This window comes from Bos javanicus, chromosome 25, assembly GCF_032452875.1.
Source record: "Bos javanicus breed banteng chromosome 25, ARS-OSU_banteng_1.0, whole genome shotgun sequence".
Taxonomy (NCBI): domain Eukaryota; kingdom Metazoa; phylum Chordata; class Mammalia; order Artiodactyla; family Bovidae; genus Bos; species Bos javanicus.
Genome location: NC_083892.1, coordinates 27,609,725 through 27,637,670, shown reverse-complemented (window position 1 = coordinate 27,637,670; position 27,946 = coordinate 27,609,725). Strand labels below are relative to the sequence as shown.

Here is a 27,946-nt window from a genome sequence, read left to right as displayed (position 1 = left end):
AACACCAGACCATTATGCACTGGTATACAGACACCCACTCCCCATAACACCTACCACGTGGCCATAAGCAGCAGCTGATGAGCTTATTTTACCCTGTAGACTCACACACGCCCACTGAACTGGGACAAGCCATCTTTCAAGAGTGATGGGCTCACTCTCAGCATCAGTTCATTAAAAAAGATCGCATACATGTAATATGTGAAAATTAAGAGGATTTTTATTAACTTTTATATGTTCTTGGAGAAAACCATTCACATGTAAAAGCTTGACATTTGATATGAGATTTATTCACACTTTAACATAAATTCTTTGATCTGGGGGTCAGACATAATTTTTCACTTCAACAGGACTTTCACATGATTACAGTCACAAAATTGGCACTATTAAAAAATGAAATCAGAGCTAGACAAAGTATGCAGTTTTATGTCAATTTAAATCTCAACATGCACACCCCCCTCCCCCCATTCATGATCTTGGAAGAATCTGCTGTGAGCTTACTAAAATGCAGGTCACAGATGACTGTTTACAAAATAAAACCTCTTTTCCTAGTGCTACTCGTTTTGTTGTAGAAAAATATTACAAATAAAAATTAGTGCTATTCAAGGTGTTCATTTCAAAGTCACATATGATACACAGGTTCAAGCCATCTTTTCCTCGCGTATAAAGACAACACAATACACAAAGTGGAGACTGAATTACTGATCAACCACTTCCCCCTCAGTAACGACACAGTTTACTATGCTGACATTAAAAATGAAAGTGAAGCAAAACATTTCCAGGTATTGAGTACACTTATAATTTGTTCCTAGTCTGAAACTCAGAAAAAAATGCTACAGAAACATGATGAAATTTATATTTCTTCCTGATACAAGAAATTTGTCTTAAAAATCTGTAATTATAAAACAGATTTGCTCTTTATAAAGAAATAGCTAACTTTTTTTTTTTCCCCATGGTTAGATTCTTACTTGGAGATGACTCCAATTTTCAACTGGGCTCTCTTTTCCTGGGGGGTAGGGAGAGGTGGCTTGGTGTTAATATTATACGGTACATTCGACAAACTTAGGGATGTTTCCGAGGACTACAATCAGCCAAGCTGTAATAGTTTCCTGTCTTGTGATTATGTAAATTTTAAAGAAAAGAGGTCTCTTACAAGCTATATACAGCAGTTTACACTTCAGTGTTTCTCTCTCACTTGTAACACAGTTCAAGTTGATTGATGACAAGCACTTGTCACATAAACTTCTGTAGGCACATCTCCATTCCGTCGCTTCACTGGAGGGGCGAGGTCTTCTGTGGGATCATGATTCTGGATTCCATTTCCTGAATAAGTGGGACTGAAAACAAGGGCCGTAATCACTGGGGCTCACTGTTTTCTAAACAGATGGCAATAAATACATGCTAACAAGTAGGCCGCTGAGGATATTCATTCAGAAGACATGCTGCCTGAAATCAGTACTGGAATACTAAGGACTGGTCTCGGGCAGAAATATACAAGCTAATGACAGATCAGCTGACACCCTATCATGTGTCATTAAAATATTCTGTCAGGAGATGTATTTCATGTGCTGGAAACCAGCAAAGTCTATATTGTGAGAAAAATGGTGCTTTCTTAAAAGGTCCTTTGAACTGAATTAAAATGTATATAGAATCAAATAATCTGACTGTATCCTATATACAGCAAAAAGACTGTATCCTATATACAGCAAAAAACCTGTGAAGATTGTTACAGGTACAATACACTGTACCTGTAACACTGTCAGTGCTGAGGAAATATGTCTTTGGGACCTGATGAAAGTGTAAGAATAAGCAGCAAAGCCACATACAGTTATAGGATTTATGATACATGAACTAACAGACAAGATAATAGTTATTTTCCAGAACAAGTTACTCTTCGATCTTCCTGGTAGGATAGAGGCTTAAGTGTGCCTGACGTGCAACATGGGTGGTGCTTATTACCTGCACTGGTGTCACTGGGTGGTATTCAGTCTGGCTGTTTTCTTCTAAAAATCAAGCAACTAGGATTTCATAGTGTATGTATTATATATACACATATGAGTATGCTGCTGCTGCTGCTGCTAAGTCGCTTCAGTCGTGTCCGACTCTGTGCGACCCCAGAGACGGCAGCCCACCAGGCTCCCCTGTCCCTGGGATTCTCCAGGCAAGAACACTGGAGTGGGTTGCCATTTCCTTCTCCAATGCATGAAAGTGAAAAGTGAAAGTGAAGTCGCTCAGTTGTGTCCGACTCTTAGTGACCCCATGGACTGCAGCCTACCAGGCTCCTCCGTCCATGGATTTTCCAGGCAAGAGTACTGGAGTGGGGTGCCATTGCCTTCTCCACATATGAGTATACACAGATGTATAGGCTTACATGTATGTACACAGGCATACACAAGTACATGTGGAAAGTTTAAATATTGAAGTAATTCCCAAAATTATTTTAATTGCTGTATTAAATTGTAATGCTTTAGGGAATAAACAATTCTGATGAGAAAGCTTAGGAAAAAAATTTATTTGTATGATAAATTTTCAGAGAATACAGAAATGTACAAAAAAATGTAATGATGTAAAATTTACAACACACAAAGATCTGAAAACTGTACTAGACAACATGTATACTTGAAACAATGAATATTCTCTATTGAAAAAGTCATGTAACTATCAAAGAAAAATATGACGATTTCTCTATTCCCTCAACCTTACAATTCACCATCTGACAGCAACACATTATTTTTTTGTTCAAATACACCATGAGCTTCAGGGTGAAAGAACATTAAAACAGTGAGACGAGAAGAATAAAGCGCTTTATGCCTATTAAGATATTACCTGTATAATACACTAGTTCTTCCCAGCCATGTTTATGCCATGCTGCGTTCCGTATATCCTCCCTGGTCTGAAGATCCTTGTAAGCTTAAAAATAGCCACACAGAAGAATTAGCCAAACATAACGCCCTACATTCCACTAGTACAGGGGGGAATGACTCCAGGACCTGCCATGAACACCAAAACCTGCAGGTGCTCAAGTCCCACTGCTGGCCCTATGTACCCATGGATCTGCACCCTCGGATTCAACCAGCTGTGGGTTGGCTGCATCGTACTGTGTGTATCAACTGAAAAAGATCCATGCGGTTCAAACCTGTGTTGTTCAAGGGTCAACTAGATGTCCAGTAAGTGCTGACTCAGCTGCTCATCTTGTTTTCTCAAATAGCCTACGTTATCTTCCTTGACTTACGATGGGGTTACGTCCCAATAAACCCATCATAAGCTGAAAATATTGTAAATCGAAAATGCATTCAATACATCTAATCCACAAGAACATCCCAGCTGAGTCTTCCTTACCTCATGTGTGTTATGTGTATTAGTCGTTCAGTCATGTCCAACTCTTTGTGACCCCATGGACTGTAGCCCACCAGGCTTCTTTGTCCATGGGATTCTCCAGGCAAGAATACTGGAGTGATTGCCATTCCCTTTTCTAGAGGATGTTCCCGACCAAGGGATCAAACCCTGATCTCTTGCATTGCAGGCAGATTCTTTACCGTTTGAGCTACAGGGAAGTCCTTTCCTACCTTAAACGTGCTCAGAACGCTCATGTTACCCTACAGCTGGGCAAAATCATCTGATGCCAAGCCTATTCATATCAAGAGTTTAGTGTCTCATGTAACTGAATACTGCACAGAAAGCGAAAACCACAATAGTTGTGAGCGTACTGGCTGTTCACCCTTGTGACTGCGCAGCTGACCACTGCCACAGCCCAGCATCATGAGAGACTGTACCAAAAGCCTGGGGGAAGAGCACAATTCACACTTCAAAGTTTCTACTGAACAGGGATCACTTTTGCACTGTCATAAAGTTGAACAGTTGTAAGTTGAACCATCCTAAGTCAGGGACCATCTATATTTCGTGAACTTAGTACTAAGCTGGGCTAACTGTGAGCGGGTTATTCTGAGTAGAATTGTCAGGCCATGTGAGAGAGGCAAAACAATCTGCTCTCAAGGTTTACAGTCTAGTGGATTCAAGATGTGCCTTTACCAACCAAGTGAACTTCCTCATTAATGTGTTAAATCCATAACCAGAAACTGTCAGGCCACAGATAAGCAATAGGAGATTCAATTTTACTCAGTATTTATAAGGCCGTGCAACGATCTGGGTGAGAGACTGTGTTCACGACAGTGGAGAACAAGGAGACTCCACAGGGAGAACACAGCTGACCAGGGAAAGCTCCCTGGAAGGTATGATGTGACCAAGTGGGGTTTCAAGGTTGAAACCGACATTTCATTGTCCACATGCAGGAACCGGAGAGAAAAGCCCTCCAGTGGAGGGAAGGGCATGGGCCAAGGGTCAGGTCCTGGGGATACAATTCAGATACCTCACTGGGTGCTTTGGTTTCTGCTTCCCAACCCGGCAAGATCCTTCTAACCACTGGCCCGGGAGGGCTCCCCACTCAGTTCTAGTCTCTGTTTAGGGCTTCCTTCTCCCTATGAGAAGACCTAACCATGCAGGCCGAGTAATTTGACCACAAGTTCCCCACTAGGAGTGTAAATTGATTACATAAAATTTTGAAGGTACTGAAGAATAGAAGGAAAAGGAAATCCTCTACCTCTCACGACCTGGGTGAAAATGGCTAACATCCACATGACAAGCAGCAGTTTTCTTCCCAGGGCCAGGTGCACCCCTCGTGCACCGTGTGGGGACCCCCCTTGCAGGGAACACAGCGGGGAGAGGCCTGTGTTCCTTAAAAAGTTTTCTTAATTAAAACAAACTTTTTGGAGTAAAATATACATAACAAAATTTACTATTTTTTTTTTTTTTTTGGCCACATTACGTGGCATGTAGGATATTAGTTCCCTGACCAGGGATCAAACCCATTCCCTTTGCAGTGGAAGCGTGAGTCTTAACCACTAGACCACCAGGGAAGTCCCTACTGTAACTATTTTTAAATGTATAATTCAGAGGCAATAAGTACATTACATTGTGCCACTTTTTTATCAGCCCCAGTTAAAACTTTATCCATTATAAACCATCTCTTCCCAATTCCCCTCTCCCCTCAACCCCTGGTACCCTCCATTCTATGTTCAGTTTTTGTGAATTTGCACAAACCACATTTTGTTCATCTGTTAATGGACTTCTGGGTTTGGGGAGGCTTTTAAAGACGGGAGGCACTGAGACTGTTCACATACCGAGGGAAGGAGCCCACAAGTGGGGTGGTGGAGCAGCTGCGGCCGCAAGGCCTTGGAGGAGGAGGGGTGTTGGTGGAGGAGGGTGGAAGGACCGCATCATGTGCGAGGGTAACAGGAAGGGGAGCTCTGCTCGGGGAAGACCTGCTTTGAAGCCAGACAGGCTGATGTCTGAGGCCGGCCCAGCTCCTGCACAGCTGTGGCTGGGGTGATTTCTTTACCACGTGTGGGTCATGGTATCTCATTGGTGGTGTGTGGCTGTCAGGGCTAAAGGGAATGGTGCATAAATAACCAACACACGGAGGTGCTTGGTAAGTGTTGGTTCTTTCTCTAAAAAAGATGGATAAGCGAGGGTAAGTTGTGGCCAACTGAGAATGCATCTCTGCACATCTCAATACTTTTTCCCTATGAGGTAGGAAGTGGGCAGTGGACATTTGGGACACTGGCTGGAGACACAAAGGAAGGTGGAGATGGGCACTGCCTGACAGTAGACACATGTCTGACCTTGGCCTGTGCCAGAGTACGGGGTCCGGACCCTCCGGTCCCAACGCTCGCTCACCATAGTAGCCACTCTCAGAGGGCCCTCCAGGCTGAGGAAGGGGAGGGGTCTGTGTTTTCAGTTTAAATCCTCTGGACAGATCATACACTAAAAATTCACAATAAAAATGACCTTATCCCTACCTCAAGCCTGTAAAGGTTAAGTTATACTTAATAGGTCTGCTTGCCAGACATCACCCTGTCCCTGAGCCTCCAGCTGCCCCAGCAGGCGCACGCCCCTGCAGCATTCGGCGGGACACCCACACCTCAGTGAATGAATACGGTTTAGGGTTTGGAAATGTCAGGCTTTTCATCTTTTTAACGTTAATAACCATTTACAAGTGTTCCCTGGTAGCTCAGATGGTAAAGGATCCGCCTCCAATGCCAGAGACCTGGGTTTGATCCCTGGAACGGGAAGGTCGCCTGGAGAAGGGAATGGCTACCCACTCCAGTATTTCTTGCAAACCAAAGGAGGCGTCAAGCCAAAGTAGGTGGGGACAGCAAAGGCGAGAGAAGATGCCTCAGAGGACAACGGATCCAGACCCGAGGCAGGCAGTGGGCCCTCTTCGAGGACATCTTTCTGTGCGGAGCGTGGCACTGTCCCTGAGGGAGCTGGGGGATGTTCAGAGAGGGAGGCTGGGACTGCCTTGTGAAAGGCCGCAGCACCTCTCAGCCCTGCTCTCATCTCACCAGCTCATGATGAGCTGCGCATCTGGGGACCCTTCACTGTGGACCTCTTGTGCTGGGGGCCGAACACCTACCTTCCATCTGGGGCATCTGGGTCAGCTGCAGTGTTCCAGGTTCCTGACCTGAGGTATGATTTACAGGCTAGGACAACTTATTTAGTAATGAATTCTGAAATCCCAGGAACGTAAAAATGAAAGGGAAAAAAACATACCCCAGAGATGGTGCACCATATAGAGCTGCCCAATCTGGGAGAAGAACCCTCCAACTGCTTCATTACCGTCCTGTCTGAAGCGAATGGCACGAGCCCTATGAGAAAAAAACAACGTTCAGATACCACATCAGGTATGTTAAAAAAGTGAGTTTCCTCCATTCCCAGCGCAAGTTGTTCAGAACAAAGAATACTTTTATTGAATGTATTTGAAAGCTATTTTAATGTACATTAGATGTCAATCTACCTTTCTGAAGCAATATTAAGTCAGTTTTGTAAAATGTGTAGAGTAATTCGTAACTATTAAAATAAAAACAGCATGAGATATGTGGCTGCAGTCCTGATTTTTTTAAAAAATGGAGATGTCTTTATTTTGCGTGGTATGTTGGATCTTAGTTCCCTGACCAGGGGTCGAACCTGCACCCTGTGCCTTGGAAGCTTGGAGTCTTTAATCATGGATGACCAGGGAAGTCCCTGATGCTAATTTCTTTAACCTTACATTTAGTGTTACATGATCATAATCATCACCCAAAATTACAAACCTGATTAGTTAATTATTAAAATTAGGCAAATCACTATAGTGTGCATTTTAACCCAAAGAGGGGAAAACCCTCCATATTCATCGATAGTGATAAATGTTCAGGATTGTTCACTTCATTTGGAATTTTTCTCATCCGCTTTCTCAGTAGGGAAAGAAAACATACTTGCCTCAGCCTGGAAATAATCAGAAGCATGTACTGAAGAGGAGATCACCATCTTAAATAGTTACCTATGTGCCAAAATATAAATTGCATGCTGAACTGGGCTTTGTAAATAATTTGTTAAAATAACTGAAGAATACACTCAGTACTTCTCTGTGGATTCCACATTGGACATGTCTCAATTAGTAACATGGAAAAATAGAAATGAGTGATTTTATCCTGTGGGCAACTAAATTACTACACTTCGGGGGATCACTCACCAATTCCTTAATAAAATGATGTCTATAATCAAAGTGTTAGGTAGTTAGAACAGGAAAAAGGAATCCAAAATGGCGGTGGCTGAAGGACAAAGAAAGGGAAAGCCCATGAAAATGGAACAAAAGACAATCCAAAGACTGGAGTGAGAACGTCAGGTCAAACAAACAGCCTTCATGGCTAGCCCAATTTGCATAGGGCAGGCTGGGGGTGGGGGGGGCGGGGGGAGACAAAACGTATAAAAGGAGGAAGCCAACGCATATTGGGGCCTCTCCTTTGGGGTGGGCAAATACCTATTCAGGATTACAAATGAGTGCCATTCTAATGAACACTCCCCAAATTAAGTTTCTGGGGATAAGATTTCTCAGGATAGCTCTGAAGAGCCAACACAGCTTGTCTGGAATTGTACTCCAAATAGATAGGAGACAGATCGCCTGATCCCTGAACAAGGAGGGACTTGAGCCATCATGAATGAGGAGTGTTGTTTCTGGGAAATACCTCCAGCTAAGCTGAACAAAGTTTCACAATCCTCAAGAAAAATATTCAGATCCTATAGGATCTCAAAGAATGAGCTGGAGAGTTCTCAGGGTGGCTACAATCTCTCTTTGGGGGAGCCTTCTCCTGGAGAGGGGGAATTTGGTTGGCTAATGCCCCTACTAATCCCTGTTATCACCATATTGATGCTGTACATGATTGCTCCATGTATTATCAATTGTCTAACCTGTTTTCTCTCTGCCCAGGTCAACAAGCTACAACATGCAGTGCCAGTTCAACAAAAACATATCAAACTACACCCGACCATGGAAAATATCACTCACCCTTAGATGGACACCGCTATCAGGACTCTGAGGCTTAGATTACCAAGAGGAGGAGACCCAATGCCCCTCACCATCCCAGCTCAGCAGGAAGTAGCCAGAGAAACCGCAATACCCCTATTCCCAAAGAATTGGGTCTCCCATCTCTTGAGGGGGGAATGTTAGGCAGTTAGAACAGGAAAAAGGAGTCTAAAATAGCAGTGGCTAAATGACAAAGAAAGGAAAAGCCCACAAAAACAGAACAAAAGAAAATCTACAGATGGGAATGAGAACATCAGGTGAAACAAACACGCCCCCTTCTTGGCTAGCCCAATTTGCATAGGGCCGGCTCAGCAGGGAGGAGACAAAACACACAAGGAGGAAGCCAAGAGGAAGCCAAAGGAGGAGGGCCTCTCCTTTGGGCTGGCCTGCCCTCACACCTTGAGGGTGTACTAGCCTTTGCTTGCCAAATAAAACTGAGGTGTAACCAAGCGGTAACACTGGTCCACCATTTCAAATCTTTGCTGCGGCAAGACAAAACTGAGGAAATTACACACTCCCCCAACAATAGCATACAATCAAATATGTTTTTCTTAGTTTTCAAATGAAAGGGAATACTATCTTGTATTAGTTAGCCTTGATGATCTAAGAAGAAAAGACTCATTAGAAAGAAAGGTCCCAGAACTGTTTTTGGAGGTAAAAAGATCTTAGAGATTATCAAGCCCAAAGCAATAAATTTCATAACTGAAGAAAAGAGAACATATATAAACTGAAAATAAAAAGTCATAGCTCTCCCGTTCCAAAGTGGCTGTGCTATTTTACATTCCCACCAACAATGTATAAAGGCATCAATTCATTAACAACCTCATCAACACTTGTTATTCTTTTTAATTATAGCCATCCTAGGGGGTATGAACCACTATCTCAATGTGGCGTACTTTGCATTTCCACAATGACTAAGGACACCGAGCAGCTTTTCACATGTTTATCAGGCATTCACAGAGCTCCTTTGAGGAAATGTCTATTTAAATGCTTTGCCTATTAACTTTTTTTTCAAATTTATTTTACAACTTTATTTTTTATTGCGGTAGAAAGCACCTGACATTAAATTTACCTCAACATCTCCTACTGTACAGGCCAGTGGGGCCAAGTCTGTTCACACACTGCTGTGCAACACATCTCTCCAACATTTCATCTTGCAAAACTGAAACTACCCACTAAGCACCAACTCCCCTCCGCCCGCCCAGGCCCTGGCAGCCACCATTTTGTTTTCTGTCTCTCTGGTGTTGACCACTTTAGAGACTTTGCATTAGTACTTGTCATTTTATAATGGGCTTACTTGGCTTAACACAATGTTCTCAAGGTTAACAGTGCATGTGGCAGGATTTCCTTCTTTTTAAAGGCTGTATAAAATGCCACTCTATGTACATGCCACATATGCATCCACTCATCTGTCGATGGAAATTTACCTTCCTTCCACCCTCTTACCTCTGTGAATGCTGTGATGAACAGTGCTGTGCAAATCTCTCTCTGAGATGCTGCTTTGAATTCTTTTGAAGTAGGACTGTTGCATCAGATATAATGCTATTTTTAATGTTTTTAAGAAGCGCTGTATGAAAAAACATTTTCCATAATGGCTGCCCCATTTTATATTCCTACCTACATTATGCAAGGGTCCCAACTTCTCTGTATCTTTGCTAACACTTGATATTTTCTGTTCTTTTGATAATGGCCCTTCTAAAGGGTACGAGATGGTTGGCATATATTTGTGGTTTTGATTTGAGTTTCTCTTATGATCAGTGACGCTAACCATCTTTTCATCTCCTTTTCGGCTATTTGTATATCTTGGGAGAACTGTTTTTACAAGTCTTTTGCCCATTTTTTAATTGGGTCATCTTCTCATTATTGAGTTGTATGATTTCCTTATATATTTGGGATATAAGCCCTTTATCAGATATGTGATTTGCAAAATTTTCTCTCAGTCTGTGACCTGTCTTTTAATTTTTAAAACTGTATCCTTTGAATTACACAAAAGTTTTTAATTTTGGTGAATAATAATCAATTTTTTTCTTTTGTAGATTGTGATTTTGGTGTTTATCTAAGAACTCTTTGCCTAACCTTACGTTACAAAGATTTTCCCTTATTTTTCTTCTGAAAATGTTATATTTTAGCTCTTACATCTAGGTACACAATTCATTTTCAGTTAATTTTTGTATATAATATGAGGTAGGGATCTAAATTCATCTTTTTGCAAGGATATCCAAAGTTTCAGAACCCTTTGATGAAAAGTCTATCTGTCCCCATTGAATTGCCTTTGTACATTTGTCAAAAACTAATTGTTCACATACGTGAAAATTTGTTTCTTGTCCTTCAATTCTATTCCATTGATCTAAATGCCTGTCTGTATGTCAGCACCATACTGTCTTGATTACTCTAGCTTTGTAGTCAGTTTTGAAGTTGAGCAGTGAGTCCCCCAACTTTGTTCCTATTTTTCAAGACTGTTTTAGCTATTTTGGGGTCCTCTGCATTTTTACAGTCTGTTGAGATTTTGACTGGGATTCTGTTGAATCTGTATATATACAAGATAGAAAAACTGGTATTTCGCTAATTAAACAAAGAAGAAGAAATGGAAGCAGTTATATCATTGTGGTGTTCTGTTTATGTGACAAAAGCAACATTTCAGAAAAGATAATATCCAAGAAGAATAGGAAATAACCTCATGTACCACTGGGGTTTTGTTTTTATAAAAAATCCTTATCTTTTGGGAGATATATGCACACTCAAATTCCCAGAGATGCAGTGTTACGTTGTTTGGGATTTACTTTCAAATACTCTGGGTAGGGGCATTTGGACTTAAGCAAGGCCGGCCATGTGTTGATAATTGCTGAAGCTAAGCAAGGCAGGGAGGGGTGCTGGTGGTATTTTTCTCTCTAGTTGTGTGCTTGTTTGAAAAATCTCATAATACAAATATGTCAAACAAAACAACAGTCTAATATCAAATTGTGGCACGAACCCCAGATTTTATTTCTAGAATTAACACTATGGTGTAAAAGACTCTAAGACTTACGAATCTAAGTCTAAGACTTACAAACTCATCATTTGGTCATATACTCACCAGTAATTGCCCCATTCAATCATAGTTCCTGGCTGAAAAGAGATTTGGATTTGGTTTATTAGTCCTTCTGTGAAGAAATATGGAAACAGCAGCATGAAAAATACCAAATGACAAGACTAACTAAGAAATTAACTTTTAATAATGTGAGATCTAACAAGTAAAAAAATGTAACAGAACAACATTATGCACTCTGTTCATACCTATCTTGTGGTGGGAGTAATAATTCTATGGCTCCATCTAAGGAGACAACATATACTCAAGGGTAAGAGTTAAGGTCATCCAGTTACAGCTATGAAAATCACAGTTAGGCCATTCACGATTAAATTGTTGGTACCTATTCAGACTTTATTGAGAAATTTTAGTTTTTTATTTATTAATTTTTTTGCTGTGCAGCATGTGGGATCTTGCCTCCCCCACCAGGCATGGAACCCATGCCCTGTGTAGTGGAAACACAGAGTCCTAACCAGGGAAGTCCCTACTTTGAAATTTTAAAATAATTCAATTTAAGTAAACCTAACAGACATTCCTTGATTTTTCTCCCCCCAGTATAATACTGAATGTTAGACCACTGAGATCTACTGATATGTTTTCACTTTAACTATGCTGTTATCTGGGCTTTTTTTTTTTAGTCGTGTCCTAGCAGGGAAACATCTAGAAAGTCGTAGAAATATTATTCCCCTTTTCTCTTACAGTGCTGTATAATGTATTCAGATATCACACGCTTATTAGTTGCTCTAGTTCAATGACAATAGATGCTATATAATGTACTTGGTCCTGCATTTTAGGTCTTTTCTCTTATGTCTAAGGCTATAAAAAACAAATATCCTTAAAAGAAGAGAAAGAATGAGAAAGAAAGATTAAAAAAAAAAAAAGAAGGGACTTCCATGGTGGTCCAGTGGTTAAGACTCTCTGCTTCCAATGAAGAGGGGCATGGGTTCGATCCCTGGTCAGGGAACTAAGATCCCACATACTGCACAGCAAAAAAAAAAAAAAAAAAGACAAAAACAAACAAGCCAAAAAAGGAAATGAGAAGAACTGGACAGGGGAGAAAATGAGCCAAGCACACATCACAGAACATATGCCCAGCGACTGCTCTCGACACCAGGGGTGTGCGTCCTGCTGCACAGAGAACGAGGGGACATGGCCAACTCCTGTTCCAGGACTTACTCGGAGCTGGTAGGATCTGAGTTCATATATGTTCGGTCCTGATCGTGGGATGGGTTCATTCCAGAAACTGAACTCCAGCAGCAGCTGATTCTTTCTCGAGAGAAGCATGTTGCTTCTTGCCTTACGGAATTCCGAAAATTCCTTTGAGTGAAAAAGGTGCTCATGAGACTTGCTAGTATTTACATACAATATAAACCCACTTGAGTAACATGTACGTTCCCCCTCTAGTAGAATACTATTATAAACAGGGTCCCTTGGCCTGAGACAGTCCCAGCTCACATCTTGTTGAGTCAGCATAATGGCTATTAGCATTCCCTTTCACTTTCAGAAGTGTCCAGGTTTAGATAATAAACTTCACCGTTATCTTGATTATTTAAATGACAATGGAAACAAATTTAATTTCCTATGCTTTTAGGTCCTCCTGACAGTGTTTGACAGTATTATAAGACAGATGACATGGACACCTCAAAATATCAGATAATCCAAAAGCCATTTATATAGGGACAGAGAATCTACACAAAACATTTTCTTCTCTAATAATGTTAAGCTGGTAGAATTTTTCCATGAACACTTTTCTATTAGTGAAGGGAGGGGAGGACAGCAAAGTCAGCCCAAGGTGAAGAATGTGTGGTTGGCAGTTCCTAAAGCAGGTATGTGTTAGGTAACTCAGGCTGACTGTGGTGACTAGGTGGACTCACTGGCTTCAAACGTACCAGCTTATCAGTTTCAAAGTACAACTGACTTTTACAATAAGAACTGTTATTTTAACAGTATTACTGATGACTCTGTTCAAATACAACCTCAAGAAACCAAATAATAAAATCTTTACTACCGAAAACTAACAGTTTCCTTACAAAAACTGATGCTAGAAAAGAGTCATTTAATTCTGTACTAACATCTACTATTACAGAGAAGGCAATGGCACCCCACTCCAGTACTCTTGCCTGGAAAATTCCATGGACGGAGGAGCCTGGTAGGCTGCTGTCCATGGGGTCGCTAGGAGGCAGACAGGACTAAGAAGCTTCACTTTCACTTCTCACTTTCATGCATTGGAGAAGGAAATGGCAACCCACTCCAGTGTTCTTGCCTGGAGAATCCCAGGGATGGGGGAGCCTGGTGGGCTGCCGTCTATGGGGTCGCACAGAGTCGGACACAACTAAAGCGACTTAGCAGCAGTAGCAGCAGCAACATCTACTATATCAATAGTTTGAATAAGCAAACATTTTTCAAAATCATTACCTGATTTTCTTTGAGTTTACTCATCACTTCTGTGAGGGCTGGATAGCCTCCTTCATACCTCCAAAGGTGAACTGAAACATATTTTAAAAGATAACATACATTTAGGCCTTTATGATATTCTGACCTTGAAAATATTCCAGATATGCTTAGTGTTAACACAGTACAAAACTGTAATGTGTGTTGGCCTGAGTTATACCGTAAAGTTTCAATAATAGATTCAAATGTGAAAAATGATCAAGAAGGAGTTTTTGCGGTGATTTACTGAGAAACTACTTCAACCATAACACTAGATCAAGATTTGGAAAGCTTTGATTATAAAAACAAGCACTAAGTTGAAAATCATTTAAGTGATGACAGTAAAGGCTTAAGGAACAAGTGTTTATTCCAAAGACTTCTGCTTCCTACCAGCTTGATCCTGCTCGCCATACCACGTGTTCCAAGTCCCCACCAAAGTACAAGGGTAATGTTTATCTTCATGAATCCTTGGCAACACCTCTTGACTTAAAGAGAAGAAAGAGCAACACTAATTAAACAAGCAACAAAATTACATCAGGTGGATAACACATGATCAATAATAGGAAAAGGTCATCTACTCTGTCTTCTGACAACTGACCTCAGAATACATTTATGATGAAACAAACTACAGAATTAGCCTTTTAGCTGAATTCTGTTGTAGAACTCTAATGGCCCAGTTATCAAATGCTTAGGTGACTGATAACCCAGCTATCTAGAACAGTGGTAAGTAACTCAAGTATATTGATAAAAATGATAAAGAAGAGTCAAAGGTCCCCAAATTCCACAACTATGAGTCCATTATTCACCATTTCAGGGGGAAAAAAGCACTTAGGAACGGTGATATGTATAAAAGCTAAGTTCTGGTGGTTCCAAAGATAGGACGGGTGAGAGTAATGGGAAAAGAACGTGCGAGAAGAGAGAAAGAGAAGAAAGTAATGTTGAGGATGGGGAGATGACAGAAGCGGCCCGAGAGGCAGAGGAAGCAGGGGCAGAGAGGGTGGGCTTTAAGGAAGAAGACGAAGCTGAAACACAACAGAGTCTGGAAGCAACCTCCACCCCACCAATCCCAAAGAGCATCCACAGTGCAGGAGAATGCAAATGAAAGACACAACATGAAGTATATTCAACCAGCTAAGGGGATGTGAAAGGTATCGCAGAGTCCCACACTGGACACAGCGCCCAGGTTGTTGCTGTCCATCACACGTGGTCATGCCAGGGTGTCACGTTAGCAGAGGTGGCAGGGCCTCATTCCATGGAAACCCTCCCACGGTACAGATTCTAATGGACAGGGAAAGACAAAGGGAAGAGGCATAGCTGAATCACACCAAGAGGAAAGGTCAAACCTGCACGCTTTTTTGAGTAGAAAAATTATGACAAAAAAGTACAATACAGATCCAACAATGGGTGCAAAAAGGTATCAAGGGTCAGAAATGGAACCTGTTCAGATTATTTGCTGACATCAGGTGATATTAAGCTAGTGATCATCACCCAATGTTGGGGCCCTAAGACAGGGTGGATGTGACTAGTTAATGGAGAAAAGCTCTGAATGGTCTTATGTCTAACTAACTGAAAACTCAAATGTCTTTCTGACCAAGTACGATGACCAAACCACATATTATTTTTTGAAGGGTAGCATTTACTTTTAAAATTAAGATCAGATATTAAATCTATTTGATATATGACACATGAATGCTCAGAAGTAACATGGGGTTGACAGAAATTGGGAAAGATGGATTATGTTAGGGAAATGGGTTTTCTGTTTGCCACATGACATGAGCAGAAAGTAAAGAACCCAGCGCTGGAGCAAGTGCGGCTGATGGAAGCCTGCACAGATGACCGAAGTGAACTGGGGCTGTGAGGTAGGTGACCCAAGTACCCAGAACTGGATGGGTTGGGCAGAACCTCATTACTGGAGCCCCTAAAAACCAGGCAGGTGTTAAGCCTTTATGTACTGGAAATAGGTTGCTGCTGAAAGTTCCAGAGAAAAGGAAAAGAAACAGGATGAAGGAGAAAACAGAACTCAAGCAGACCAACTTGACAAACTTCTGGGTAATGGATTGCAGTGGGGAGGGGGTGGGGCTTGAGGTACTGGGGCAGCTTCAAGCCCAGGAAGGCAGTCAGAAGGGCTACTTGGAAATGGGCCTCAACCGGCCTGGAGAGGGAAACAAGCAAAGAGAAGCAAAATGCATGTCAAATGAAGATGCCCAGCCCTTAGTGACGGACTGGTCACAGAAAACTAAGGCGCGAGTCAAATAAAACCGCGGTCAGTGTCACCCATGGGGAAGCGGGAGCAGCAGAGCAATTCTACATTTTGAGTGTGAAGTGAGAACAAGACTTTCAAATAGAAACATGAGTAGATGGCCAGGAATCTGAGACAGGAGATGAACTAATAAAAAAATAGGACAGGGAAGATAATCCAGGGAAATATAAGCATATAGAAAATTTTCATCTTATGAAAAGAGATTTAGAGAAAAACCATCTGCTTTGTTTTAGGTCATTTTTTAAATAAAGAGGACAGTGCTGAGGTGAGCATGAAACTACGCTAATGTTACCTTTTGCAACCCACCTCCAAAAATAAAACAAAAGATTTTTTTGCTTCTGAAAGTTAGGCTGATTCTGGTAACAAAATCATTTGCTTTCTCATGAAAGCAGTAGATATGAACGGTTTTTAAAAAGTGCTTTTAAATCATGTTTGCAGACAACTGATCATTGAACTGCTATTTCTATTAACTTAAGAACTGGTGCATGTAATTCTTTTTGGTCTTAAAGTTTACAAATTCTGTAAGAGTATATGGATTTCACATCACTCTAAGAATCTGCTGAATGGATTTGAACCCAGGCAGATGGAAGACTTTGAAAGAAATGGCAGCTCTACTGAAATCATACAGGGCTCTTATATTGCAGGGGTACTTAGGCATAATACTGGAAATAGGGGCAGTCCCAGGGACGTGCAATCTAACTCTTAACGTTCAGAGCTGCCCAGAGATGGAGCATATGAATGTACTTAAGAACAGTGTCAGGAAGGGCTCCAGAAAGGACTCAAGCACTGGATGAGTAGCTGGACTGGACAGACTGGCAAGGTTCCTTCCAACCTGAAAGTCTAGTAACATTCCAAAGTCTGACAGTCTATGCAGACTTCGGTGAATAAGTGCTTAAAATCAGAATGCCCTTGGTAACCCCACAGAGCTCAACTTAAGAGCCTCTCAATGTTTGGCTTTAAGAAGAGGCATGAAAGATCTCGTTCTGCTATCAAGGGTTAGCACAACCAACAAATATTAAAATCATTACTTTTCCCCAAGTAAAGGATAGTTTGGTATACACACCAAATTTTGTTGTATGCTTCTAGGCATTCCGGTTTAACATTGTGAACTGAAACAAAAGAAAATTCAACGATAAACTTATGAACCAAGGGAAAAACGTTAACTATGAAGATAGCAAACCCAGGACTCACACTGTAATTTGTACAGACTGCTGGTTTCCTTTTTGGCTAGGAGGTTAGAGTGAGCATCTTTCCTTGGGTCAACTTTCCGAACAAACAAGGATTTTAACCAGCTGTCCTCTCGAGGTCTGTTATCGGAAGATGTCAATTTCCTATGGGATCACAAATGCAAAAATCTGAGTTTAATCAGAGGTACAAAGATGTCAGGGTCTTTGGGTGGTAGTGCGTGGCCCACTGTTTTCATAAACTCATCAATCCGTTCAGCAAGCACTCCTTGGGCACACATTCGAAGCACTGTTCTAGAACTTGAGATATCATGTGTCCACCTTCCGTGCCAACAGTGTGCACTCGGAATGCAGGAGCAAAGTGTGAGAGAAGGAACTTCGGCAATCCTCGGAGAGTCCTCACGTGCATCTCCATGAGTCCCGCTGTGTTCTTCCCTTCTCCGAGGAAAAATTTCAACATAGAAAAAACACACGGAAACTGAGAACAGTCAAATTCACAGAGAAAGAAAGTAGACCAGTACGTTCCAGGGGCAGAGGAGAGAATGGGGAGATATTATTAATGGGTGAGGAAGATGACAAGGTTCTGCAGGTAGACAGTGGTGACGATTACACAACAATGTGAATATACTTAATGCCACTGAACTGTACCCTTAAGAATGGCAAATGTTTTATGTACTTTACCACAATAAAAAATGTGAAAAGGAATATACGGAGAAAGTGACATGAATTCCTTCCTTAAAAAAATTATCTTACCCCTAGAGTCAAGATTTTTAACTCACAAAAACCTAAGAATATAAACCTCATTAACATATAAATGACCTGCTAATTTTCATCTTATAACTGAACTTCTACTGTACACACTGTCCGAGTGATGATAAATCTGACTGAACTAACAAGCAACACTTTACCAGTAGAATTTTAGCGGAGTGTTTTAACTCCCATATGCTTGCTAGTGGGATCACAAATTTGTGTGACTTCCCTAGAGGGCAGTGTGGCATTTATCTACAGCAAAATGCAAACTGTGTGGGCCTTCCGCCCTAAGGGCTGCACTTGCAGTTATGTCCAAGGGCAGCTATATTTAGACAGGCGCACACAGTTGAATGCAGGCGAGCATTCCTTACTGCCTTCCAGTTTGTTCCTGGTAAAGGCAATCTGGACTCCATTAATGGGGACTGGGCAGATCAAACAAGGCAGATCCAAAATCAGGACAGAATGCAGTCATTAAAAAGAATGAGTAGACCTACACGCACTGCCATGTTGGTATCTGAGATGAGTTCTGTGGGGAAAGGCCCAGAACAGTGCCCTAAATACACACACAAAGTGAAATGCTCACAGTGAGGACATCCGGGCTGTGACTGGGCTTGGGGTGTGAGGAGTGAGTTTTCCTTTTCCCTGTATACCCTTCTGCACTCGTGAATTTTCCATATACATTTATTATTTTTATACTTAACATTAGCTAAAATATCTAAAAGTGCATGTTTAAAAACTCCTTTACTGGTAAGCTAGATATGTATATATAACCTGAGAAAAGACTTTAAAAATTAAACCCTGGTAAGGACTTCCTTTGTGGTCCAGTGGTTAAGACTCTGTTGCACCTCAAATGCAGGGGCTGCAGGTTCAATCCCTGGTCAGGGAACTAAGACCCCACGTGTTGCTGCTGCTGCTGCTAAGTCGCTTCAGTCGTGTCCAACTCTGTGCAACCCCATAGACTGCAGCCTACCAGGCTTCCCCGTCCCTGGGATTCTCCAGGCAAGAACACTGGAGTGGGTTGCCATTTCCTTCTCCAATGCATGAAAGTGAAAAGTTAAAGTCAAGTCACTCAGTCATGTCCGACTCTAGCGACTCCACGGACTGCAGCCTACCAGGTTCCTCCATCCATGGGATTTTCTAGGTAAAAGTACTGGAGTGGGGTGCCACTGCCTTTTCCGCCACGTTGCATGGCATGGCAAAAAAAAAAAGAATGAATGAATTACAATTCACACACCACATAGATGATTCTCACAAACATTGAGTGGAAGAGCCAGACACACAAGTTCAAAACCAGACAAAATTAACCTAAGGTGTTAGAAGTCAGGGTAGTGTTACCCTTGACGGAGCTCACTGAAAGGGACACAAGAAGGGCTTTGAGGGCTTGTAATGTCCTGTATCTTGATGTGGGTGCTGCTTACACAGTTGTATTTATATTGGGAAAATTCATCAAGCTATAAATCTAGAATTTGTGTACTTTCTTGAATGTATGCTATACTTCAGTAACAATTTTTAAGTTAAAAGGGCAAGTATTTTAAATAAAATAATGCATGCAGGATCTTAGTTCCCTCACCAGGAATTGAACCCACACCCCCTGCGCTGGAAGGGGAAGTCTCAACCACTGAGCCAGGGAAGTACCTCTCGTATATTTTTAAGTACACGTTTAACCCCTAGTAAATACACTTAAAACATGTAGGACAGCACCTGATTAATGGTGAGAGATTTAAAAATTATTTTTAAAACTACTTTAAAAAACTAAAAAAAAAAGTTATATATAAAAACTATTAGATCTTTGAAAGTCTCTCAGTCGTGTGACTCCTTGCAACCCCAGGGACTACAGTCTGTGGAATTCTCCAGGCCAGAATACTGGAGTGGGTAGCCTTTCCCTTCTCCAGAGGATCTTCCCCACCTAGGGATCGAACTCAGGTCTCCCGCATTGCAGATGGATTCTTTACCAGCTGAGCCACAAGGGAAGCCCAAGAATACTGGAGTGGGTAGCCTGTCCCTTCTCCAGCAGATCTTCCCAACCTAGGAACTGAACCCAGGTCTCCCACATTGCGGATTCTTTACCAATTGAGCTATCAGGGAAGCCCTTAAGTATTAGCCCTTTAGTAAAAATCAAAATCATATGGTATTTATCTCTGTTTTCAATTCACTCGTTAATTATATAAACTAATTCTGAAGATGGCAGTTCTCCAAATGAATCATGGTAAAATTCATTTCAATAAAAATATTTTGTCAATTTGTTTCAAGTATTTTCCTTTTTTTTTTTCATCCTACCCAGTGGCTTGTGGGATCTTAGTTCCCCAACCAGGGACTGAATCCAGGTCCTCTGCAGTGAAAGCACCGAGTCCTAACCACTGTTCTACCAGGGAAGTCCCATGTTTAAAGTATTTTAAATACACCACATTTTTGGATACTGGGTTAAATAATATCATGAAGCAAAATGGCAAGCATATAAAATTAGTGATATGCAAAGCAGAAAGTTTTAAGATTTGTGAACAGGACTTTGTATAGTTCCTTGAGTTTTTAGATTTCAAATTTACTAAACAGAAATTGTGTTTAAAAGTATGTTTTGGTTAAATGAATTTTAAGACTTTAGGAATAACAATTACGAACAACTAGGAAAGAGATACAATGGAAGTTTCTAAAAATATCAGTACTAAGGAACTTCATTAAGAAGTAATTCACAAAGGTAAGCACTACTCACAGTTCTTAATGAATCCTTCCAGAAGTACACAGACAAGCATATGCCATGCACACACATATTGCTATTTAACTCAGTGTATTTAATGCTTTGTAAAATAAGAGCATAATAAGAATTATTGACAGGCTAAATCTGGAGGGAAAAAAATTCTGAAGTAATTCTTCCCTTCTTTAGAATTTAAGGGGATTACAAGTTAATAAGCACATACTTCCTGTCAAGCTCTGGACAATTTGTATATGTCTTCTCATTTAATCCCCAGAACAATCTAGCAAGGTAGGTTACTATTGCATTTTAAGGACTGGACCCCAGAAGTCCAACTTGAGGTAAGAAGCGGCAAGATAATATGAACCCAGATCTAACTATAAAGTTCAAAATATTTTCACTGGTAAGGGACACCTCACCCACACGGATCTCCCCAAGTAAGCATTTGTTCCAGATTTTTAACACCAAAGGGGTTTACTTTAGGATGGGTAAGATGAAGTAAGGGTTACGACAACACTTTGTAAACTAGGGTTAATGTACGAAACAGCCAACATCTCGGGACACACGTAAGAACCCACGTGCTGTTTACTTGTCAAAGCTGGGTAGCAATTGTCTTGACAAATGAAAGGCAGTTGACTCAGCATCAGCGCCAAATGACTCTTGACCTCTGAAATCTTCCGAGTGGCAGGTGACTGGAGCTGCCCCCTGTGCCCAGTCCACCTCACTGAACCATGGCAGTGGGCTGAAGTAGCCATGCCAACAGCCACCAGGATTCTAAGGCCTGGGTTGGGCTGGCTCTTTACTGAGAGCAACACACACAGGGATCAGCTGTTTTTACACCATCATATGCACGTCAGGTGGTACTTTATGGAGTGCCGCGTAGGGGGCAGCATATCCAACAAAACACTCTTCTTTTGTTAATTTACCATTATTATTTCTTTCGGCTAAGTCACAGGGCTTGTGGGATATTTTTAGACCCCAGACCAGAGATTGGAACCTGGGCCCTTGGCAGTGAGAGATCAGAGTCCTAACCACCGGATTACCAGGTAATTCCCCCAAACACTAGATTTTAAACAGAACAAGCACTGAGTGCCTGGTTCAGTGGATACAAAGATGACCAGATGCTGAGTCTGCCTGGTCTCAGGGGAAAAACCTATCAGTAAACAGCCAGAGGGGTCATGGACGCTGTGGACTCGCAGGCACTGTGGGAACTCAAGGGAGTGAATCGTCTTGGCCTTGGCCGGCCAGGAGCCGGAGGAACTTCAGGGCAGAGACTCCAGCTTCGTCTTGGAGGACAGGCAAGACAGGTGCACGAAGCCGGCGATAATTCCAGTCACAGGAACAACGTGTCCAGGGGTATGGAGTTGTGAAGCTATGTGGCATATTTCTGGAACAGCAAAGTGTTCAGGAAGGCAAGAGAACACGGCGTGGGAGGACATGGAGCTGGGCAATGGGAGGGCAACATGGGTGGGCAGGGAGGGCTGCACTCTATTCCTATACATGGGGCAATGCCAGCAAGTTTTCAGAAAAGATCTAGGTGTAAAAAGCAGCCTGGCAGTGGTGAGGCAGGTGGACAGCAGTAAGAAAGGCACGGGGCATGGCTCCTGGCTGGGTACGCAGCCCCGCAGTACCAGGCACAGCCGAGGCATTCGATACTCACTGGACAGACCGAGGGATGATCCTGGGTTCAGACGATGACAGGAGGGATGAAGGGGAAAGAATACATTCAAAAGATACTCCTGGGAATTCCCTGGCGGGCCGATGGTTTGGACTCCGTTCACCTCTAAGGGCCTGGGTTCAATGCCTGTTCAGGAACTAAGATCCCACAGGCTGCATGGCAAGGCAAAAAAATTTTTTAAAAAACCCAACCAAACAAAAACCCAACAAAACAAAAGGAAAAACTCCTGAAGTGAAGAGGAGGAGACTCGGGTCCTGATTAGGTACGGAAGATGGTTTTAGGTTCAGTTGGAACAAATTACAGAAGGGAAATATATTTAACGTGGAGACCATGGGATGAGGCAGTAGTAGTGCAAAGGGCCTCATCACCAGGTATCTACTGATTGTGCATTGCACATGCCAGACTGAGGAATAAACCCGGCCCTGACTTCACAGAGCTCGCTGTGCTGTGGAAGCAGGCAGACAGAAGTAATCACAGCGCAAAGCAGTAGGAAGGAGCCCCTACCGGACATGGAGGTGGTGGGTGTGGCGGGGGTAGGGCAGAGGACGTGGAGGGCTGGCCTCATGGAGACATGGGCCAACTCTCCGGGGAGACGCTTGTTGAGCTTCAGACTTGAAAGATGGGGGCAGTCTGTCAGGTTGCTGCCAGTGGGAGGAAGGACATTCTCAGAAGCAGAACTCTACCTGCTAGCAAAGCCAGGAGTGTGTGAATATGGCAGGGGTGAAAGGCAGAGGGGAGGCCGAAGGACTGGATCCAGACCTGCCTTAAAGCAGGAGCTATCAGACTCCCCTGCCCACCACCCAACACCCCCGGAATCCCAGTGAATCTGTCTTCACCGTGGCTGCTAGAGAGAGCTGTCCCCAACATTTCATTTTGAAAAACTTCAAACACAGAAATGAAAGAACAGTACAATAAAGACCTCTATGCCCTGCATCTAGATGGAAAAATGATGACTATTTTATCCTGAGTCTTTATATGTATTTTGTTTATTTTTACCAAACCATACGAAACCAGAGTGCAGACATTATGCTACTCCATCCTTCAATACTTCGGCACACAGCTCCTGAGATCAAGGACAAAGTGAATCTCTAACAATATCACATCTAAGGAAAACAGTAATCCTATAATATCTAATACCTACTTCATATTAAAATATCCCCAATGGTTCCTAAAATGTTGTGTACAGCTTTTCTTGGTGGAGGTGGGGTGGAAGGGAAGAGGGATGACGATCTGGTCAAGGTTCACGTCATAGAGATCTTTCTAGCAAGAGATGGTCCTGCTCAGAGTTCTCCAGTTGCCCCCTCACCAATGGCTTCAAGTCCACACTCTTCACAGGAACCTAGCCAAGAGCTGCCCAGAGCTGAGCTAGAGGAGTGTTCCTGCAGAGGCAGCGTCAAGACATGCCGGAGGCAGAATTAACATGTCTAGCACCTGACCAGATGGGCAGGAGCAGCGGGGGAAGGGCATGGGGAAGATATTCTGGTTCCTGGCCTGGGGCACTCTGTGGAAGATGTTCCCTTAGTGGGGAGAGCGAGCCCAGGAGGAGCAAGCAGGCTTAGCATGAGGAAGATGAGTTAAGTTTCCATACATGGTCATTTCCAGGGCCTGGGGGGAAAGTTCAGTAAGCAGCTGAGCAGGGGGACCTGGCACTGGGCAGAGCTAAGATGTGTGTGGCAAACAGGCCTCCCAGGAACACTTCCGCCTTCCCCCTGAAACCACTCTTGCAAGGTCAGCCGCAACACCCCTGCTGGTAAGCGATTTTCTTCTGTCATCTTAACCTTTTACCAGCATCTGGCACAGCTGACCCACTCTCTTTGAAATACCTCCTGCCCGGGCACTGACCCATAACAATGACCTCACAGCTGCCCCTTCTGGCTCCCTCGCTGCCTCTCCTTCCTGTGTCAGGCCTGTAAATGACCAGATGTCCCAGGGTCTGTTTCTCAGCTCTTTTCTATTTACACTCCTCAAGCAATCGCACCCATTCCCATAGTTTAAAAAACCACTTTATTATGAAAAATGTCAATCAAATAGAGTACACTGAAACCCATGGATCTATTAACATTTTGGATTCCTATATGCTCACAACTCTCAAATGCGGTTCAGACATCTCGTGGAGGAGTCATACAGCTCCAGAAGGCCAACTGCCTATTGGCCTTTCTGTCTGAATAGCTCACAGCCATCTCTAGCTTCACCAGGTTCAGAACTGCCCTGGATCCACCCTCTCCCCTCCCTGTACCTGTTCCTCCTCCTCTGAATGACCAGCAGTCTCCCAGATGGCAAGTACCCATGTGCCTTATTCACTGATGTCTCCGTGGCATGCAGTGGGCATGCTCACCTTTGGAACAGCTGACTCTCGGCGAATGGCACCAAGATCTACCCAGTTGACCATCCTGATGTGGTCCCCTTTTCAAAGTCAGACTGATCTTTTAAAAACGTAGATCAGATGAAGTCACACTCGAGTGTACACCTTTAAATGTTTTCCATGGCTTTCAGGATAAAATCCAAGCTTTCAAAATGGCTTGTAAGGCCTTTAATTATCCAGCTCCGCTCCTGGCCACCTGTTCTCTGTCTTCACTTCTGCTTCTAGATTTTTCTGGGGTTTCCTAGCATGCCTGACTATTTCCATTTGGGGCCTTCATGGCCACTGATCCTTCAGGTCTCAGCCTAATGTCACCTTCTCAAAAAGGCCTTCCATGATCTTGGGTGGGAGGTTCCCTGAGTTTCCCCCATGGCACCTACCTCATTCTGTAAGTCTACAAGGGTTTTCACTATGGCTTCCTGGGGAAAGCAACCTGCGCTATTATGCTCAAGTCAACAGAGCCTCAATGACATTGTATCCATTCAGTATTTGAGAGAATAAATGAATTTACTAGGTCTAGGCTGAGTCCTTTCCAATGAAGGAAAAAGTCCTGATGTTGGGAAAGACTAAAGGCAAAAGGAGAAGGGGCAGCAGAGGATGAGATGGTTATATAGCATCACCAACTCAATGGACATGAATCTGAGCAAACCCCAGGAGACAGTGAAGGAGGGGTGCGTGGTGTGCTGCAGTCCATGGCGCTGCAGAGCTGGATGGGACTGAACGACAAGACTGAGTCCTAAAGAACACCTACAGTTAAGGCAGACTAGAGCCCAAGAAAGAGTCAGAAGGTACTGGGGACCCTGGATAAAGACAGAGCAGTGTCAAGAGCACTGGTCCCACCAGGAAATGGGGGTACCAGGCACACCGGGTCCAGTTCTCCAGTTTACAAGCTTCAAGTGCTCTCGGCACTTTAGGTGATCACTATCAGTGTCAGCTGTCTTTTTTGTCAAGAATAAAATATCAATTTCATGGGCTTTTATCACTTGTGTGAAAAAAGCAACAGGAGATACTAAGTAACAGAATAAAGATAAAAGGAGACTGACTTGGTGATCAACTTGGAAACAATATCAAATTGTGAAACATAACTTAAGCATGAGTCCCAGGAAGGGTACTAGGCCTGAAGCCTGCCAAACGGGTTCAAATGCCTTTTCCAGCCATGTGTCTCAAGTTCTCTGAGGTGCCTTCTCTCTAAAATACAGATCCTATTACTTCTTAAGATTGTTACAGGATTACGTTAAATAAACCATATCAGAATCAAGCTGGCCCGCATTAACATTTAACAAGCAGGTAGTTCCTTCCCTCTTTCCTTTATAAGTGTCAATTGTATTTTCTACGGGCTCACTGTTTAATCAACAAACAAAAACATAAACCTTCAAAGTACCTAGCAGACACCGATTCAGCAAACTGACGTGCAGCTCAGTATGGGCTTTGCTTTTTCAGTTTGGGGAAAAGGGGACTGGCGATGCCAGGGATGGATTCAGAAAACGGAACATTGAATCCAATGAGGTTAGAAAAAAAAGTTTAAACATGAACCCTATGCCGACTCAGTGCTGATAACTGTCCATACTTTTTGGTCCGCTACCTACTTTTAAATACACTTCTTCACTACCACTCCCCTGACCTCCACTGAGAGCTCACCCGGGACGATGCGTTATTTTATTTTCTTCCTCCCAACAACCCAGGACGTGAGGGTGTCTCTACTGCCATGTGCGGATGCTGACACTGAGGCTTCGCGCGGGCGAGAAGCCTTCTCGGGCGGTCCGGCCGGAGCCTCATGCGCCAAGTTCAAGGCCTGCGGCCTCAGCCACGCGCCCGCAGCTCGGCCACCGCTCCGGGTCGCGCCGGGTCAAGGTCCCGCAGGCCGGGCCGGCTCGGCGCGCGGACGTGGCTTCGGCGCCGAGCGTCGTTCTCGCCATGACCTTGAGCCCGTCCGGCCGGACAGGCGCTCGGACCCCGCCGAGGCTCCAGCTCGCCCCGCCGCACCGACCGCGGCCCCGGTCCCGCCGCCCCGCAACCCGGGCGGCCCGGCCCCGTGGGGAACGCGGCCGGGGCGGAGACCCGCGCCGGGGACCCCGCGCCCTCCGCCCCGCAGCGGCCCCTCCCCGGCCGCTCCCGGAAAGGGCGGCGCTGCTCACCGGAGCCCGGGCAGGAGGCTCCCGGGGCTGGCCCGCCGCAGGAAGCCGCTGGCTGAGGCCGCTCCGCCAGCGCGCAGCACTCGCGCCGCCATCTTGCTCCGGCGCCTCGGCTCCCACCGCCCGGGCCGCCGCTGACGCCGCCGCCGCTGCCGCCGCCACGGCCGCCGCGACCCCTCCCCCGGCAGGGCCCGCCGAGGCGGGGGCGGGGCAGGGCGGGGCGGGGCGCGCGACCGCTGCCGTGTGGAGGCGCGGCCGCCAGGGGGCGCTGTGCGGCCGCAGTGGGTCACAGCGCCGAGGTCCCGCGGCTGCGAGAAAGGAGCGGGAAACCGGAGAGGAACAGATTTTGAGACTTAAAGCGCCAGCGAAAGGAGTTCGGTGCGCAGCACAGGGTGCGCCAAAGGAACAAGGGCCAGGCTTGTACGTATGTGGAGAGATCCACAAGGAGAGTAATCCACACGGTTCCTAGAGGAATCCAGGGCCTGGGGGGCGAAGATGGGAGGCGGGCTTCTCACCATATACCTTGTTTTGGACTTCGCACCGTGTAAATATATTGACTTTCAAAAATAAATTACGCTTTAATCGAAGCATCCTGGGTGGAAGCATAATGACGTTCTTTTGTGGTCTCAGAACTCCGATGTTCCTGTTGATCTCAGCACCCGTGGCCGCGTCCTCGCCCGCAAGCAGTCCCAGTCGAGTGAGGCAGGGTGTGAAATGATGGAGTGTCAAGTGTCGAGAGGGAGAGAAGGGAACTGGGACGGGAAAGCATGTAACCTGCTCTGGTGCCTGGGAAGGGGAACATAGACCCTGGTGTGCTGGCAGGATAGCTCAGTCCCAAGGGAAGGAGGTGACCTGTGCAAGGAGGCAGGACAACTCCGCCTGGCCAAGGACACAACTTAAAGGCATGGGCCAGGATGGCACTGTATGAGGAAAATGGATCCTGCAGAAAGATAAGAGCCACAGGTATACTCATGCAACTGCAGCCAAGACAAGGTGGGCAGAGAGCGA

At 44.0% G+C, this 27,946-nt stretch overlaps 1 protein-coding gene across 2 annotated transcripts; it reads right to left on the bottom strand.

The window, feature by feature from the left end:
- Positions 1 to 195: 195 nt before the first annotated feature.
- Positions 196 to 27,140, bottom strand: NIPSNAP2 (nipsnap homolog 2). Of its 2 annotated transcripts, XM_061401788.1 has the most exons (10): positions 26,942 to 27,140; positions 17,341 to 17,480; positions 17,213 to 17,258; positions 14,280 to 14,374; positions 13,875 to 13,945; positions 12,636 to 12,776; positions 11,469 to 11,500; positions 6,607 to 6,701; positions 2,824 to 2,907; positions 196 to 1,334 (listed from the first exon to the last, which is right to left on the bottom strand). In XM_061401788.1, the coding sequence occupies exons 1-10, from the start codon at positions 27,031 to 27,033 to the stop codon at positions 1,270 to 1,272; spliced, it is 861 nt and encodes a 286-aa protein (XP_061257772.1). In that variant the 5' UTR covers positions 27,034 to 27,140; the 3' UTR covers positions 196 to 1,269. The 2 variants fall into 2 exon arrangements, with proteins under 2 accessions (XP_061257772.1, XP_061257773.1); XM_061401789.1 differs by lacking the exons at positions 13,875 to 13,945; positions 17,213 to 17,258 and having other exon boundaries at positions 26,942 to 27,081.
- Positions 27,141 to 27,946: the final 806 nt, after the last annotated feature.

Coding starts and splice junctions, on each gene's coding strand:
- NIPSNAP2 (XM_061401788.1), bottom strand. CDS start 27,033: ATGGCGGCGCGAGTGCTGCGCGCTGGCGGAGCGGCCTCAGCCAGCGGC. Junction 13,946..14,279: donor TGGCGAGCAGGATCAAGCTG/GTAGGAAGCAGA, acceptor AATATGTTTCAG/TTCACCTTTGGAGGTATGAA. Junction 12,777..13,874: donor GTAAACTCAAAGAAAATCAG/GTAATGATTTTG, acceptor TTTCACTCAAAG/GAATTTTCGGAATTCCGTAA.